The sequence below is a fragment of the Phascolarctos cinereus genome, unplaced genomic scaffold, assembly GCF_003287225.1.
Source record: "Phascolarctos cinereus isolate Bilbo 61053 unplaced genomic scaffold, phaCin_HiC Scaffold_4;HRSCAF=312, whole genome shotgun sequence".
NCBI lineage: Eukaryota > Metazoa > Chordata > Mammalia > Diprotodontia > Phascolarctidae > Phascolarctos > Phascolarctos cinereus.
Window position 1 is genome coordinate 301,773,422 of NW_027555847.1, and position 16,424 is coordinate 301,789,845.

General features: G+C 36.1%; 1 protein-coding gene across 2 annotated transcripts in view; it reads left to right on the forward strand.

Moving 5' to 3' along the window:
* The window catches only part of TMEM161B (transmembrane protein 161B), a 109,705-nt gene that overhangs the window by 40,298 nt on the left and 52,983 nt on the right, over positions 1-16,424 (forward strand). For both annotated transcript variants that reach the window (XM_021008104.2, XM_021008114.2), the window contains exon 2: positions 3,992-4,095. In XM_021008104.2, coding sequence (XP_020863763.1) covers positions 3,992-4,095 — 104 coding nt within the window. The remainder of the gene's footprint in view (positions 1-3,991; positions 4,096-16,424) is intronic.

Consider the following 16,424-nt stretch of genomic DNA (forward strand, 5'->3'; position numbering starts at 1 on the left):
TGCCTTATTTCCTTGGAAATATTCTGCATAGGATAATTTATAAAGGAATTATAATGGCACTTTTGACGAAGTGGTACAATTGCTGTTTGGCAAAGAATCTAATTCACTAGATATTTATTAAGCACCCACTCTGTTCTGTGAATACTAATAGGCACTAGACTAGAAGGAAGCCATTTAAGTTTGAGATAGGAAGAATACCATCAAAAGAGTATAATGATACAAAGTTGCATAATATAATAGTGTTTAGCTGTTTAAGTTAATATACTAGTTACCAAGACTAAAATCTTAGGAAAAGGTAAGTTTCGTAAGGCAGATAATGAACTGGCAGCTTTTGAATTTTATTTAATTTTCTGTCTTTCAGCAGGCATTTACTAAATGCCTGTGGTGTTCAGCTCTATTTTGGATTTTCTGGGTACTAGGAAAGAATAGAAGATCCAGTCTCATTGCCTTTTTTTTTTTTCTTGTTCCTGAGTATAAGCTGGAAGACTGTCCTGACTCTGGCCTGAACCGTAACAATATATTATATCTGTGTTATTTTTCTGTGTATTTTAGATAGTAGATTTGTGTCAGTCATATTTGGTACAAATATTTTCCCCTCTATAGTTTCTCTTAGTTTTTCAGCATTCATTTGATTTATGCAAAAGCTTTTAATATTGTTCATCAAAATATTCTCTTTTGTATTTTATGATATTGTCTGTCCTTTATTTAGCTAAACATGATTCCCTACCTACTCCTTCATCCCTCATGGTCATAGTTATGGTAAGTTCCTCAACTTTTCTATATGTATATTGTGACCTTTTCTCTTCAAGTTGGGTATCCATTTGGAACTTGTTGGAGTCCATGGTATAAGTTGTTGATCTAAACCTGATTTCTGCCAAACTCCTTTCTAATTAACAGTTCTTGTCAGAAAAGGAGTGTTACTGCCAGTAATTTGTGTTCTTTGGTTTAACAAACACTGGATTAGAGGATTTTTTTTTCCTTCTGGTTTCTGCTTCTGCTTTTGCTTTGTTTCCTGTTTGATATAATTATACTTTAACATACACTTTTTAAAATTTTGAGTTTCAAGTTCTCTACCTCCAGCTTTTCCTACACATACTGAGAAGGCAATATCAGTTATACAAGTAAAGGGAAAAAGTATCATCAGTTCTCTGGATGTAGATAACATTTTTCATTGTTACTCCTTTGGAATTGTCTTGGATTATTTTCTTGATTAGAGTATCTAACAGTTGATCATGATTATAACATTGCTGTTACTGTGTATAATGTTCTTCATGTTCTGCTCACTCCCCTTTGCATCAATTCATAGAAGTCTTCCCAGCTTTTTCTGAAACCATCCTGCTCCTCATGTCTTATGGAGCACAGTAGTATTCCATAGCAATCATATACTACAACTTATTTGGGTATTCCCCAATTAATGAGCATTCCCTAAATTTCTAATTCTTTTCCTACCTGTTGGTACTTTCCCTTTTTCTTCTTATCTCTTTAGGATACAGATCCAGTTGTAGTATTGGTGAGTCAAAGGGTATGCACAATTTTGCAGTCCTTTGGGCATAGTTCCAAATTGTTCTCCAGAGTGGATGGACCAGTTCATAACTCCACTAGCAGTGCATTGGTGTCCCTATTTTTCCCTTCCAGCATTTGTCGTTTTCCTTTTCTATTGTGTGAGCCAAGCTGATAGATGAGAGATCTCAGAGTTGTCCTAATTTTAATTTTTCTTATCAGTAATGATTTGGAAGATTTTTATATGGGTATTTATAAAGCTTTGATTTTTTCTTCTGAAAATAGCCTGTTGTACATACTTTGACTTTTTATCAGTTGGGGAATGGCTCATATTTTTAAATTTGGTTCATTTTCTTATGTATTTGAGAAATGAGGCCTTTGTCAGAGAAACTTGCTATAAAATTTTCCCCCAGTTTGCTGTTTTCCTTCTAATTTTGGCAGCATTGGTTTTGTTTATACAAAACCTTTTTAACTTAATTTAATCATACTAGCTATATTACTTCTTTTGATCTTGTCTTTTGTTTGGTCATAAGCTCTTATCCTATCCATAGATCTGAGAGGTAAATTTTCCCATGTTCCTCTAAGTTGCTTATATCACCCTTTATTTCTAAGTCATGTACCCATTTTGATTTTAATAATGGTATTTGATATTAGATGTTGCTGTGTACCTAATTTTGGTGAAACTGCTTCCCGGTTTTCCCAGCAGTTTTTGTCACATATTCAGTTCTTATGCCAAAAGCTTGGATCTGTGGGTTTTCAAACACTAGATTACTGTGGTCATTTACTACTGTATATTGTATACCTAATCTGTTCCACTAATCTGTTTCTTAACCAGTACCAAATTGTTTTGATGATTGCCACTTTGTAATATAGTTTGAAATCTAATACTGCTAGGCTACCTTCCTGGTGATTTGATTGGTATGGCACTGAATAAATTAATTTAGGTAAAATTATGATTTTTATTGTACAGATTTGGCCTGTCCATAAGCAAGTAATGTTTCTCCAGTTGTTTACATCTGTCTTTATTTGTCTCACAAATATTTTGTTTGTTTGTTTGTTTTTTGTTTTTGGCTAGGCAGTGGGGTTAAGTGACTTGCCCAGGGTCACATAGCTAGTAAGTGTTATGTGTCTGAGGCCGGATTTGAACTCAAGTCCTCCTGAATCCAGGGGCGGTGCTGTATCCACTGCGCCACCTAGCTGCCCCCTCACAAATATTTTGTAGTTATGTTTGTGTAGTTCCTGAGTTTGTCTTGGCAGGTAGACTCCCAAGTATTTTATATTATCTACAGTTATTTTAAATCGACTTTCTATATCTTCCTGCTGGATTTTGTTGGTAATATATAGAAATGCTGATTTATATGGGTTTATTTTTATAGAACCTTATTAGGCATGTTAAATGATTTATATTGAACGAGTAAGAAGCCAACTTATCAGTCACATGGTCATCCAGTTGTTTTTGTGCTCCTCCAAATTAACTGTACATATTATGTGTCACTAGGACAACAAAGTCAAATAAGTTCTGTGTGTGTGTTTGGCCACCATTACAACCTTGTTTTTTTGATACGATATACTAGGGGTATAAAGAAATTCAATAGCTAGCAGAAGACATATTTAAAATTTTCTACAAAAGTCACCTTCTAAAAATTATCTATAGCCAGAGGTTCTTTATGTTCATTTTGAAATTTATACAAAAACTTCCCTTGAATTCTGTGCTTGCATTATTATAGTATTGATTATGGTATGATTGCTGCATAGGTGAAATTTAATTTCATAATGTGGTTATTTTGCTACTTCTTTGGCTTTAGCCTACTTTACCAAGGGCTAACATTATATAGAATTTCATTGTATAGTAATTGGGCTTCTAGTATTGTGTGTATTGAAGGTGGCATCAGGGTTTGGGGACAGTGTGTCTTTTATCCAGTAGCTCTCAGATCTCTTATTTGGTTACTAGCTAGAATTGATACATTGTATATTCCAGAAGAACAGGGGTCACTGGGTTGTCATGTCATTTTGGACAAGTTTGCTATCCTTACTGAGTTAAAAAGAATATAAGTTGAGACAAGAAAATACTATTATGTATCTATATCTATATCTATCTATCTATCTATCTATCTTATCTGTCTGTCTGTCTGTCTATTTATGTATATATGCCTTCAGGGTAAAAATAAGGAAATTTAACTCATGCAGAAAAATTTCTGTGAACATGCAATTTCTGAATGTACATATAAATCATTTCTTATATTTAGGTTCCCCTTGACTATTTCATATACCTGGATATGGTCCTTTGACAACTTCTTGTGGAGGATAATAAAGGAGAACCTTAAATCTTTAAACATTTACTTTTGAAATAATAAATAGAACTTTACTATAAAATATTTTTTAAAACATCATTTAGGGCATATGTGAGGTTCACTCAAGGAAACCCAACATATCTCTACATTGCCTTTCCTAATTGAGCATTGATATATTAACTGAATTTGTCTTTCCACAGGGTGTGATAGGTATACAACTGGTTGTTACCATGGTGATGGCCAGTGTCATGCAGAAGATCTTACCTCACTATTCTCTTGCTCGTTGGCTTCTCTGTAATGGCAGGTAAGTCAAGAATAAACTGATTTGATAGTGACTTAAAAATAAATTCAGTTTAACAACAGAGTTAACTTCAGAAAATGAGTATCAATTCGTAGTCATAATTTTAAGAAAAGGCTAGAAAAGAAAATCAAAAAATTACATTTTTATTAATTTTCCATGTTGTTATTTGGTTAAATTGAAAAGCTGATAAGGTCAAGGTAATAGATTTAATTCCCATGTGAACCGCTTAACTTTGGTGTATTCCATAGACACAAATATTGTCCTTAATTTTTATTAGATTCCTTGAAAACTCACATTGTTGGTCATAGTGGACAAAAGTGAGGTTGTTTGAATCAAACACAAACCCATCTTTCTACTACTAGAGAAACATATTGGAACATATCCCTCACTAATAATGATCACTTGTACCAGTTAATGGCAGTTATCTTCTACTTAGAGTTTGCGATATGTTTTGCTGAAAAGAGCTCCAAAATGTTTGACTTTGAAAGGATGGGGTAAGAATAGGGATTACTTTATGGTACTTAAGTTTATATGTGTACATGTTGTTTTCTATATAGAATGTAAGCTCCTTGAGGGCAGAGGCTTTTATTTTTTTTTCTTTTCCTAACCCTTAGACACAGTGTCTTGAATACAGTAGGTACTTAATAAATGATTATTTATTTATACCATGATTTCGTAATCAAAGTTGCCACTTATTTGTCTGTAACATTTCCCATAGTTTTTCCTCTTTGTGAAGTTACCATACTCTTTTTTTTTGTGTGTGAGGCAGTTGGGGTTAAGTGACTTGCCCAGGGTCACAGAGCTAGTGAGTGTTAGGTGTCTAAGGCCACATTTGAACTTAGGTCCTCCTTAATCCAGTGCCAGTGCTCTATCCACTGTGCCACCTACCTGCCCCAGCATACTCTCTGATGTATTTTTTATCCATTTTCTTATGTTTGGGGCTTTTGTGGAGGTAGAGAATAACTGAACACCACCTTCCTCATGATAATTTCATGTACTTTTAGATAGGTAAGCCTTTATTTCCTTAAATGTTTCCTTATAGATCAGGCCTGTTTTCTAAATCTTAATCATCTTGACTAATTTGTATTCTCTCCAGCTATTTTTCCCCTCACATCTATTTTAAAATATTGCAGAACCTCACTAATTCAGTCTAGTAGAAAAAGGGGAAGGTAGTTTAAATTAGAAATTTTAAAATTCAGATTTTTAACAATCAGTAGTATCATGACAAAGTTTTTTTTTTAAACCTGCATGACCTATTTTAATAGTTTTGGGTCATTTGTAATTGGCATATTGATTGTATGGTTGGGTAATAATTGTAAATTTTTTTTTATGAGTGCTTAACATTTGTGCTATGATCTTATTTGCATAATTAATTACTTAGATTATCCTTTTCTCATAGAACCTATAAAGGGAAACTTTAGACATACAAATTTATAAATTATAACAAATTCCAAAGTATTTGGGTCTGAATTTATATATTTTTATTCTACAGATAAAATTAGACTTAATACAATAATGAAGTTTTGGACTCTTCAGATCAAACTGTACTGCCTCCATCTTGTACTGATAACTTCTGTGTGTATTTGTGTTTTGACAGCTCTTTAGTATTTTTTAACAAGAGCAGACATGACTGCTAACTCATTAAATATAGTCTGTGAAAACTACAGTTTTTCTTTCACTGATATTTTGTCCTTGGTGGCCTTTCTTTATCTTCATCTGTTATATATTTTATGTGATAAAATATATTACCTTGAATTTTTGCCTATTGGGTTTGCTCTTTTTACTAGGAAAAAAAAGGTTCTGAAAATCCAGGTCACTGAATTTCCTTTTCAGTATTCCTGAATTTTCTTTATAGTTTGAGGTATGTAAGTCTTTGCTTTTGATATGTGTATAGTATCACAGTTCCTAAATTTGTACTACAGAATCAGTGGAGCAGATTGGAATTAGGTGATCAGTACTTGAATCTTGAACTCTTGAGTAAATCATTTAACTTTTCTGAGGCTTAGTTTTTGTATCTGAATGATTACAATAAAAACTTGCCCACCTCTCTCACAGTGAAGTGGGGAAAGTACTTTGTAACATTGTAGCACTTTATTGGCTATTAAAGTATGACCTTGTTATAAAGTAGATGAGTTGTATTATTTAAAATTGCATTCGCTACCAAAAGTGGTATTGAATCATTGGTGCCGCTTAAATTCTTTCCAGGAATATTTGTTTCATTTTAGCCAACTCTCAATGCCTTTGTTTTTATATTTCACTATCTACTTTGTAGTGTTCTGGTTTTTACATAGTGAATGCAGAAGATCTGAGAGAGAGCAGTACCTAAATTTCTGGTGAAGGAGAAATTTGTTTTGCTTTCATTAGCTAATAATATTAATATTGTTAATATAAAGTAAAGACCAAATGCCCTAATGACTTTTTTTTCTTTTGGTTAGCTCATATGAAAGCAATGTACTAGAATAGGAAGAGGTCTGGAATTGGAATGAAGAGCCAAGGGCTCGAATTCTGGCTTTTATTTACCACCTTTGTGACTTTGGGAAAGTCATTTAATCTTTCTAGTTTTCACTTTTTTAACCTCTGAGATGAAGGTCTTAGATTAGAGTTCACTCTAGGACAAGAGTTCTTAACTTTTGTTTGTGTCATGGACTCTTGGCAGTTTGGTGAAAACCCAAAGACCCCTTCTCACAATGTATTTAAGTCCATAAAATAAAATATATGTTATTACAGAGAAAACCAATTTATAGTGAAATTGAAATACAGTTTTAAAAATATTTTTAAAAGCAAGTTCATGGACCCCAGGTTAAGAATCATCGCTCCATGGCATTTCCATTTTTCCAGCTCCACATCTTGTGATTGCAGTGATACTTTGAAAGCATTGTGAATATAATGTATTTTTGAATGTTGTTGCTAGGTAAAAGGAAAAAAAAATTGAGAAAAATTCTTCAGTGCTGAGAAATGTTTTAAAGAACTTGAAAGGGGAATAGCTCAAGTGGAAGCTATTTTTAATAACAAAAAACCATCAAAAATAAGTAATGTAAAAACATTATTGTCTAGGTGTTAACAGTTTAGGAAGAACGTAGATAAGCTAGTGTCCATAGTCCAGTTGTTGAGAAGAGGAAAACGACAACAATGAAGGTTCTTGAATCTTTGTCATGTAAAAATTGGTTGAAGGAATTGACTGTATGGAGCCTAGATAAAAGCCGACTGACATGACAGCTTTATTCAGAAAAGCTGGATTGTGAAAGAGCCATTAGATATGTTTTGTTTAACCCCATTAGGCAGAAGTGGGAGCAGTAGTTGGAAGTTACAGAGGTCAATTTAGGTTTGAGGTGTTAGGAAAAATTATCTCAAAATTGAATAAGCTCCTTGGAAGGTTGCATACATTGCGGTAAGGGCACACAGTCCACGTTCTTTTTCATGAAAAGTTTGTCTAGAGCAGCGGTGTCAAACTTCAATAGAAGTGGGTTCCCTATGGGCTACATATTGACTTAGGAAACCGCAAATTATTATTAGCTGTGTATTGTTATTTTATTTTGTTGTGTATTTCTACAATTTCGTTTCAGTGTAATTCAAGAGTCCTCCTGTGGGCTGTAAGTTTGGATACCTTTGGTCTAGAGGATTACTTATGTTCCTTACAACTCTGGACAACTGTGGGTTTGGTTTTGTTTTTAATAATGTATATACTAAAACTTGCTTTGTGCATTGTTGTTTTTGTCTTCCCCTGTAGACCTCACGGCTTCTTTTCTGATTGTGTTAGTGACTTTTTGATAATGCTGCTCTCTTGAAACAGCCTCTATTCCCTTGTGGAATGAAAGCCACCAGCTGAGACCTGGTGGTGATAGATGTTTAAAAAGTAATCTAATCATATTCCACAAGAGTTAATAAGGAATTTCTGTTTTCTGGTAGTTTCATCTTAGTCTGGCCCATTTACCACTTCAACTTCTATCACCTTTCCCCCCCTCGTTTATGAGAAATTTTTACTATTATTATTTGATTGGTTCAGTTGTCCTTTCCTCCGGTCCAGCCAGGAGAGTTTAGTTCTTGACCAATTCAAATCAGCAACTTTCTGCAGCTTATACTATAGAAAGCTGCGTGCAGCACTGAGCACTTAAGGTACTTACCAGGGTCATACAGCTTGTTTTTGGGAGACATGAATTATTTTTAAAGGAAAACTTTTAGACCACCAACAGTGCTTACAGAATTTTAGTTATAAACAATATGATTCTGGAATTATGGTTGAGTTTTTTAATTTGTACTTGTGTGAGACAGAGACCACCTACCCAAATTAAAACCAGAGTCTTGACAGAAGTTTGCAAAAAGGAGAAATCTCTTTTATCGACTTTCTCGAGAAAGGGCACCCTTGTGCTGCCTAAGCTGCCCAAGTGTGCGAGTGCTCTTTGTTTAAGGCAAGATTATATAGACCCTAAAGCAGCAGCCCACCCTAACCCCCTTCCCATCGGCTCATTGGCTGAGCCTCAGGTGTACAATCTATTCGTGTAAAAACTACCCCAGTAACAGAGAGAACAAAGAGGTATAGAAATTATGTTAGCATGTTCCCCTTTTCAGGGCCTCACAGTTTCGGCAGCCTTTTACCCAAGGTCATATAACTGGCTAGAGGATGAGATAGGTGGAATGCTCTTATGGCTCAGGAATTTCTGCTAACACTATCTAAGAGTAGGGGAGGGAGAAGGCTAGGGGAGGGGGTCTTGTATTCTGAGGGGTCTTCACTTAGTGTTGGTACACATGTACCACTCAAAAGCAACAATACCAGCACCATTAACAAGAACTAATGACCCTTTGAGGAGGCTTCACTTCTGAGAGATCATCTCTCATAACTTCCCCTCTCTTTTACAATTTGAAGCCTTCTCACACCCACTAAACCTTAATAAACCATCAGGGTGGTCTCTGACTGGCACGCGGCTCTGACTCTTCAGAACCATCAGCTTAATTTCTCCTTTCCCTTCTGTCTTAACCAGGTGGGACAGGGGGTCCTGCATACAGGGGAGACATACCGAGAGTGGGATAATAATTCCCCTCAAATTTTGCAATCTAAGAGTTTTAGAAATACAATACAATTTAGAAACAGTAATAACTTGTAATACTAACAATAAACTTAAGATAACATCAATTGCATTTCCATATTATCACATATAGAAATTATCATTCTTATGGTAACTTTAACACTTGGCACTCTTGGTACCTTTAACAATTACATTAAATAATAATAGTCCCGCATTTTTACATATGCTGTTGTATTAAGCATTTTACAATCACATAATAATTTTTTATAATAATCATCATCATTATTATTAATATTACTTATTTTTTTTAACTCTAAACACATTGGCCCCGGGAGGGACACAAAGAGAGCAATTCAAACATCTAGCCTTAGGATTCTATTAAATCTGAACTCAAATTCTTCTCAGCTCTTTTTCTTCTCTCTCTTACCATCACACCTTTTAAGTAAATACAGGAAGGATCAATCTATGCGTTGACAAATCAATGGGGCAGTCCCTTTATAAATGCAGATACAGAGACCCAAAAGAAAACAATAATGCAGTTGTCCCTTTAAGATTCAAAAAACCTTTTCCTATACAGCTGTCTGGCAGGGAGTATCCTCAGTGAAGTCCTCTGGCCCTTAGTATTTGTTCCAGCCATCTCCAGCACAGCGTCTCAGCATCTTCTTCTTGTAGGAACCAGTTTTCTGTCCATTCTCCTTTAAGTGACCTTAACACAATTTTAAGTTACCATTTCTAATCCTTATAACCCTGATCATTTTTACAAACTCAAAATTGGAACCATGGTCAATTGTCATGTTTAAGAAATTCACCTCAGAGCCCAGTGTCTTATACTTTACATTAATCCATTATTAATTTCCTCACCAGGAGGATGAGATTTCACTAAGGGGTTAATAACAGGCTCTAGTACATACATAAATATATTAAATAGTCAATTTTTAACACAGTACATATAAAATCTTAAACTTTTAGTCATGCCATGTTTCTTTGATGGCATTTACAAAATAAACCACAAGCCATTCTTCTTTTGACATTATTAATTGTAACAAAACTTTAGACAAGTATCATATTAACCAAACAACAAAATAACCTTTTCACAAACCCCTGACCTAATTGTCTCCGTACCATTACCAAGAATTAAACGACCTTAACTCATATGGGAACACACACAGGAACATTAGTCCCAATTCTATAGTAATCTAAGATGTGCCATGATCAATTATTTTAGTAAATTTGTTACTGTACTTACAAAACCTTCTGATTATAGAAACTTGCCACTAAGAGATTAGAGACTTATAGTAAGGGAACAATATTTCCCCCAACTTCCTGTCAACTCCAGGCAGAGTATTATGTCAAACTGCAAACTGCATTGAGCCAGACTTAAAGTCTGCCAGGTTTCAGTTAAGGAATCAAGTCAAGAGGGTCCCACCTCAGCACATGCGGAACAGTTGCCGTCTCAACCTTCCCATGAAATCATACCTGCAGTTCATACTTGCCCCTCTCAGGGCTGCTGGCATCATGGATCAGTGGCTCAGACAGCCTTCCTTGATATTTACACCTGGAGTTAGACTCAGAAACAGTCAGTCAGTAGTCCCAGCAAGTTCCAACAATCAGTTTAAGATATGACTGTAATCTCACATTGCCTAAGAAACATCTCCAAAGTGCGCCCTAAATAGCTTGTATGCATTTCCACTCTTGTTCATAAAATCTTACTAAATTGGTGCAAAAGTCCTTAGCACAAATTCCAGAGTATTATCAAGAAACTAAATTCCTAGTTATCACAGAATCCCTATATATCACAAAGTTCTTTGGTCAAAAGGTGTTACAATAGAATCTCACATTGGTAACAGTAAGAGACTGATTACATGAAAAATACTACTGCTCTTAGAATTCTTTTAAACAAACAGAACATCTTAAGGTGAGTCTTAAGCAGTTTGCGTAAATTTCTGCACAGGTTCTAGTTCTAAATAAAAATATCATTAGATTTCCCAGTAAGATAACACAAAAGAGCTCATACCTTGTACTGACTACTTGCTCTAATCATAGAATCTTACTATAGAAGGAAAAAGAGCAGGGACATGTGACATATCAAAATATAACAGGATAAAATATCCTTAACTTTGTTTAAATGCAGATAAGAGTCACAGTTCTCCGATCATGCAGTATCTGTTTCTCCTCATAGCCAGACTCAGGAATAGTCAGGTGGGAAGCATTCCTTTCCAAAGGAATACAATGGGGAAACTGAGCCAGGAGGATCCCATCCTAGATTGAGGCTAAGATTGTCCCCTCGGCTTTTTCCCAGATGCAGACCTCCACCTATTCTGGGTAGCTTGTGGCATTTCTCTAAGATACTGATTTAAGTAGACAACTATACCCATATTCAAACTCAAAACGAAATTAGTTATAGTCCCAAGAGCCTTTTACCTCAAACAGCAAGTCTCAGTAATCACAGCTTAAAGCCAGATACAATTAATTCTACTCTCATGGAGTTGCAATAAGGAATAAATATTTACCAGGACTCACATACATAAGAGATTTCACTTAACATTTTTCCTTCTCAAATTTAAACTTGTCCTGGTGTAAAAGACAATCATTGGAAATCATTTCTATACACTTGCAAATTCTCAGCAAGCTAACTTCATTGTCTAGGAACTGCATAATCCTAACAAGTTCTTTTCTCAGGGCAGATGACCTTGCCCATGCAGATAATTTCCAGGGGCCTTGGCAAGTTTACGAAATGAGGAGAATTGACATGGCCCTCAGAGAGGGCTGATAACTGGTGCCCTTGAACCAACCTGATAAGGCTTTACACTCTCCTGTTCTTTCTACATACAGTAATTAATTAACCCTTTTAGGTTTTAGCATGAAAACGGTAATCCCAAATAACTTAGTTAACAATCTCACAAATTTCATAAATGATAGCAAAACAATTCTAACTGAAAATTCTCTTTGAATAAAGACAAAATTTGGAAGTTTTATGATTTCTTAAATTACAATACTTAAAAGGAAAATGTTACAAAACAGGATCATATAGAATGGCCCAACAGCCAAATTCATTCCTTTTTCTCTTTTTTTTGAAGGCACAATTAATTTAATATTCTAGATTATAAAAGAAATTGCCCTTCTAGCAACATAACTAATACAATTGCATCACATAAGAAAATTCAGAAATATGTAAGCAGTATATTAAAAACTTAAAACAAACCCAATAAAAAAAATCTTTCTTTCTAGAACCCTTTACCAGGTCCAACAGTCTCCTGGGGCCACTCGCAATCAAGGTTCTTCAAGGCCTAGATTTCCCCAAGACCACTAGTCCCTGCCTTAAGAGCCTGGCTCATACTGCCCATCCCCCAACAAACCCAGTTGTTAGCCTAAAGAAGGCCTGGGTTAAAAAAAAAATTTTTTTTCCCCATTTTACAGTACAATTCTTAACCTAACAACATTTAGATTATAAGAGAAATTGCTTTTCTGACAACACATGATACAGTTGCTTACCAAATTATGCAATAAAGGAAAATTCTAGAAATACAACAATACCATAAAACAACTATCATCTATTTAAACTTTAAAACCAAAACCAATTAATTACCACTCTGGTGGCTTTACTTGAATCGGATATGTTCCCTAATTGCCTTACACAGAGAATCATCTCATCACCATTGACATAAACTTCACATCAAAGAAAATCCACATAAAGTTAACAAGTATGAAGCAATTATATTTAACTTAAAACAGTTTACATTCAGATAGCGTTTGTTTTATGCTAAGCATTGTGCCAAGCACCTTTACAATCATGTGATCTTCGTAATATCCCTGGGAATGAATTCCACCACCATCCCCTTACTGAACAGTAAGCTAAAGTAAATAGAACTTTCTTGGGGCCATATAGTTAATAGATTTCTTAATGCCAAATAGCAGTATGTGCTCTTAAAATTCTACAAATACACATTTCTAAGTTCAATAACCTTGACCCTTTGTAAAGGAATATTATCCACAAGTTCATATATTTTCTTCAGTATTTCAGTTCCCCATTCATGTCCACATTTTCTTTCGAAAGTTTTACAAACAGTTTGGAATCACCTATTGTAATCAGGTCAGTTTAAAATGTGCTGGGCCAGTATTCTAACTACTTCTTTTTGGCCTGGGAAGAAAAAAAGCAAGCCTAAGGAATCTGAATCAATGCTGACTAAGTATGATCAGCTTTCCTTCCAGGTAGACACCTCTGAAGTTTGATAATTAATTGAACAGTAATAATCATAACTCACAGTAACCAATATCTTTATCATAGCCAGTATCCATATTAGATTTAATAGAACCCACCCACAGATCTAGCCTGAAAGGTGGGTAGACATAATTCCTTCCATTTCTCCATAACTTTATCTATTGGGTTTTAAATTAGGCTAAGAAAAAAAAAGGATTTTATTTTTCCATCCTTCTACTTTTAAAACATACCACTTCTTCACACCTTCTCAACTTACTTAAACTATCTAAAGCTATTCAGAGGATATCCTTGTCCAAGGGTGGGGGACTTAAGACTCCCACCCAAATTATACTCACCAAGACTATCTGAAGGGAGACAATTGAGTGTCTGCCCTCTACCAGGCATTGTGTTAGGCACCTTCCAATCATGTGAAATTAACTGAGGTAACAAATTTCAGATCCTTACATTTTCCCAGTTTACCTTAGTGCCAAACAGTGTAACAAGTTCTGAAATTAAAAAGTCACATTTTTACCAATTTGAATGAGTTGGGGCTCATAGGGAAACATCATAGTCTCGGCAGCAGCTGAATCCAGTCATCCCCAACAAGCCACAGCCTTCAGCACAGACCCAGGCTACCCATAAATTACCTTTTGTTTGTGTTCTGGTACACAAAAACTTTTCTCTTTTATGGAGGCAGAAAAGATTAGGTGCTGTTCAATCTGCCTTTCTTTTTCATCTGAGGGGGAAAAGGTTCCCTTTTTCTCTTTCCCTCCATGCTCAAAATTTTGGCCAGAATTAGAGTGCACAGAGAGAGAGAAATTTTTTTTCCCCCCAGAAGTTTCCAAATCTTTTACTGTCAAACACTGTTAACACTCGTTCACACCACAGACACAAACAGGAACACAAAATGACATACAACAAATTGCTGTAGAATCCTCAAATTATCAAATCATATTTAATCATTTTCTTTTTATCTTTCCCTATATACTTTGGAAGTTCATCCCAGTCACTAAGCTTAGATCCTAAAGGGCTGTTATCCGGAATATTTGGTAAAGGATCCTGGTCCTTGCCACCCTGAGCTTTCATTTTCCCCATGCCTTACAGACTCAAATTGCTCAGGCAACCTGGAAAACGTGGGATTGCTCTTACAGACTCGAACTGCTTAGAGCTTCCCTTTTTCACCCCACCCCTAGCCTTACCGACTCGAACTGCTTAGGTTAATAGGGTTGGGACCAACCACCCAGGGACTCACCGATCTTGCCCTTGGCTACCTTACGGACTTGAACCGCTTAGGTGCACCAGCGACTCACGGGTCTTGCTTACCTGACTCTGTGTGCACAAACTTATGTGGCTGCTTCAGTCTAACAGGTGGCTTTGATTTCTCCACTAGCGCAGTGGAACTCCTCGTTTTTGCCCAGTCAAGACTCTCTTCGGGTCTTTCCCTCACCAGAGGGGATCTCAGGACACCAACCTAGGGACCACCAGAAAGTGCTGGTGAGGTGTCTGCCCCAGGAAGGGGTCAAGAGAAGCCCCTAAGGAAAGGGTTAAATCCCGGGATGAGCCCCCCAAAGGTGTGTGAGACAGAGACCACCTACCCAAATTAAAACCAGTGTCTTGACAAAAGTTTGCCAAAAGGAGAACTCTCTTTATTGACTTTCTCGAGAAAGGGCACCCTCGTGCTGCCTAAGCTGCCCAAGTGTGCGAGTGCTCTTTGTTTAAGGCAAGATTATATGGACCCTAATGCAGCAGCCCACCCTAACCCCCTTCCCATCGGCTCATTGGCTGATCCTCAGGTGTACAATCTATTCATGTGAAAACTACCCCAGTAACAGAGAGAACAAAGAGGTATAGAAATTGTTAGCATGTTCCCCTTTTCAGGGCCTCACAGTTTCGGCAGCCTTTTACCCAAGGTCATATAACTGGCTAGAGGATGAGATAGGTGGAATGCTCTTATGGCTCAGGAATTTCTGCTAACACTATCTAAGAGTAGGGGAGGGAGAAGGCTAGGGGAGGAGGTCTTGTATTCTGAGGAGTCTTCACTTAGTGTTGGTATACGTGTACCACTCAAAAGCAACAATACCAGCACCATTAATAAGAACTAATGACCCTTTGAGGAGGCTTCACTTCTGAGAGATCATCTCTCACATAGTCTTCAATTAATTCTAGGTATTATCCTAATAATATGAGTCAATTGGATTTCTGTTCTCAGAAATTCACCAAGAATTCTCAACTTTAGCCACTACTGTAGACAGTGTCATTAAAACTAAACTATGTCCTTTTGACTTCTGGTCCTGATTTGGTCAGCTTTAGAGAAGGAAGAGATATTGGGCTTTATAAAATGGTAGTAGCAAAAGATTGTATTGAAAGTGGGATTTTTCTAGGTTTTTTATCTTTTCCCATATATTCTTTTGTGTAGCCTATGCCTAGAAAGCTATCTTTCCTCCAGTCTTATCCAGAAATTTGAAGAAGATTACTATAAAACATTGATAGGGATTACTGAGCACATGCCATGTGTGTAGTACAATTTAGGTCATTGAACCTGTGTGACCTTCTAGGTCCTTGGGTGTAGCCTTTTGACTAAGTCCAAGTTTATTAGAACAAATCCTTTTATTAAGGGGTTTTGTTCTGTGAAGTTTGGATTCAGTCAGAAGGCCAAACTTGATGACCTAGAGGGCCACGTGTGGTCTCGAGGCCACAGATTCCCCACCCCTGATTTAGGAAATATCACCTGTGCTAATAACACACCTCTGTGGGACCACTATTGAAGTGACTAATGACTTTTTCCTCCTTCCAGTTTTTGTAACTGTTCTTCTACTTGAAGTATTTTTCATGTTTGGAAATGATTTTTTGAGTAATTAGAAAAGCCAAACAACTTTTTAGGGTTCTGTGTCTCTAACAACTTGACCATATCCTATTCTTATCAATTGACCAAAAGAAAAATCACTGAGGAATTCAGCTGCATCAGGATATTGGCCAGGAAATGCTGCTTCTTTAGGTTCTTCAGCTGTTGTTCCCCTTTGAAATAAGTTATTCTCCCTGACCCCACAGATACTTCTCGTACCCTTCCCTGTTCACTCACCTGCCTATTAAAGGAATGGTTACCGTAGGGTGAT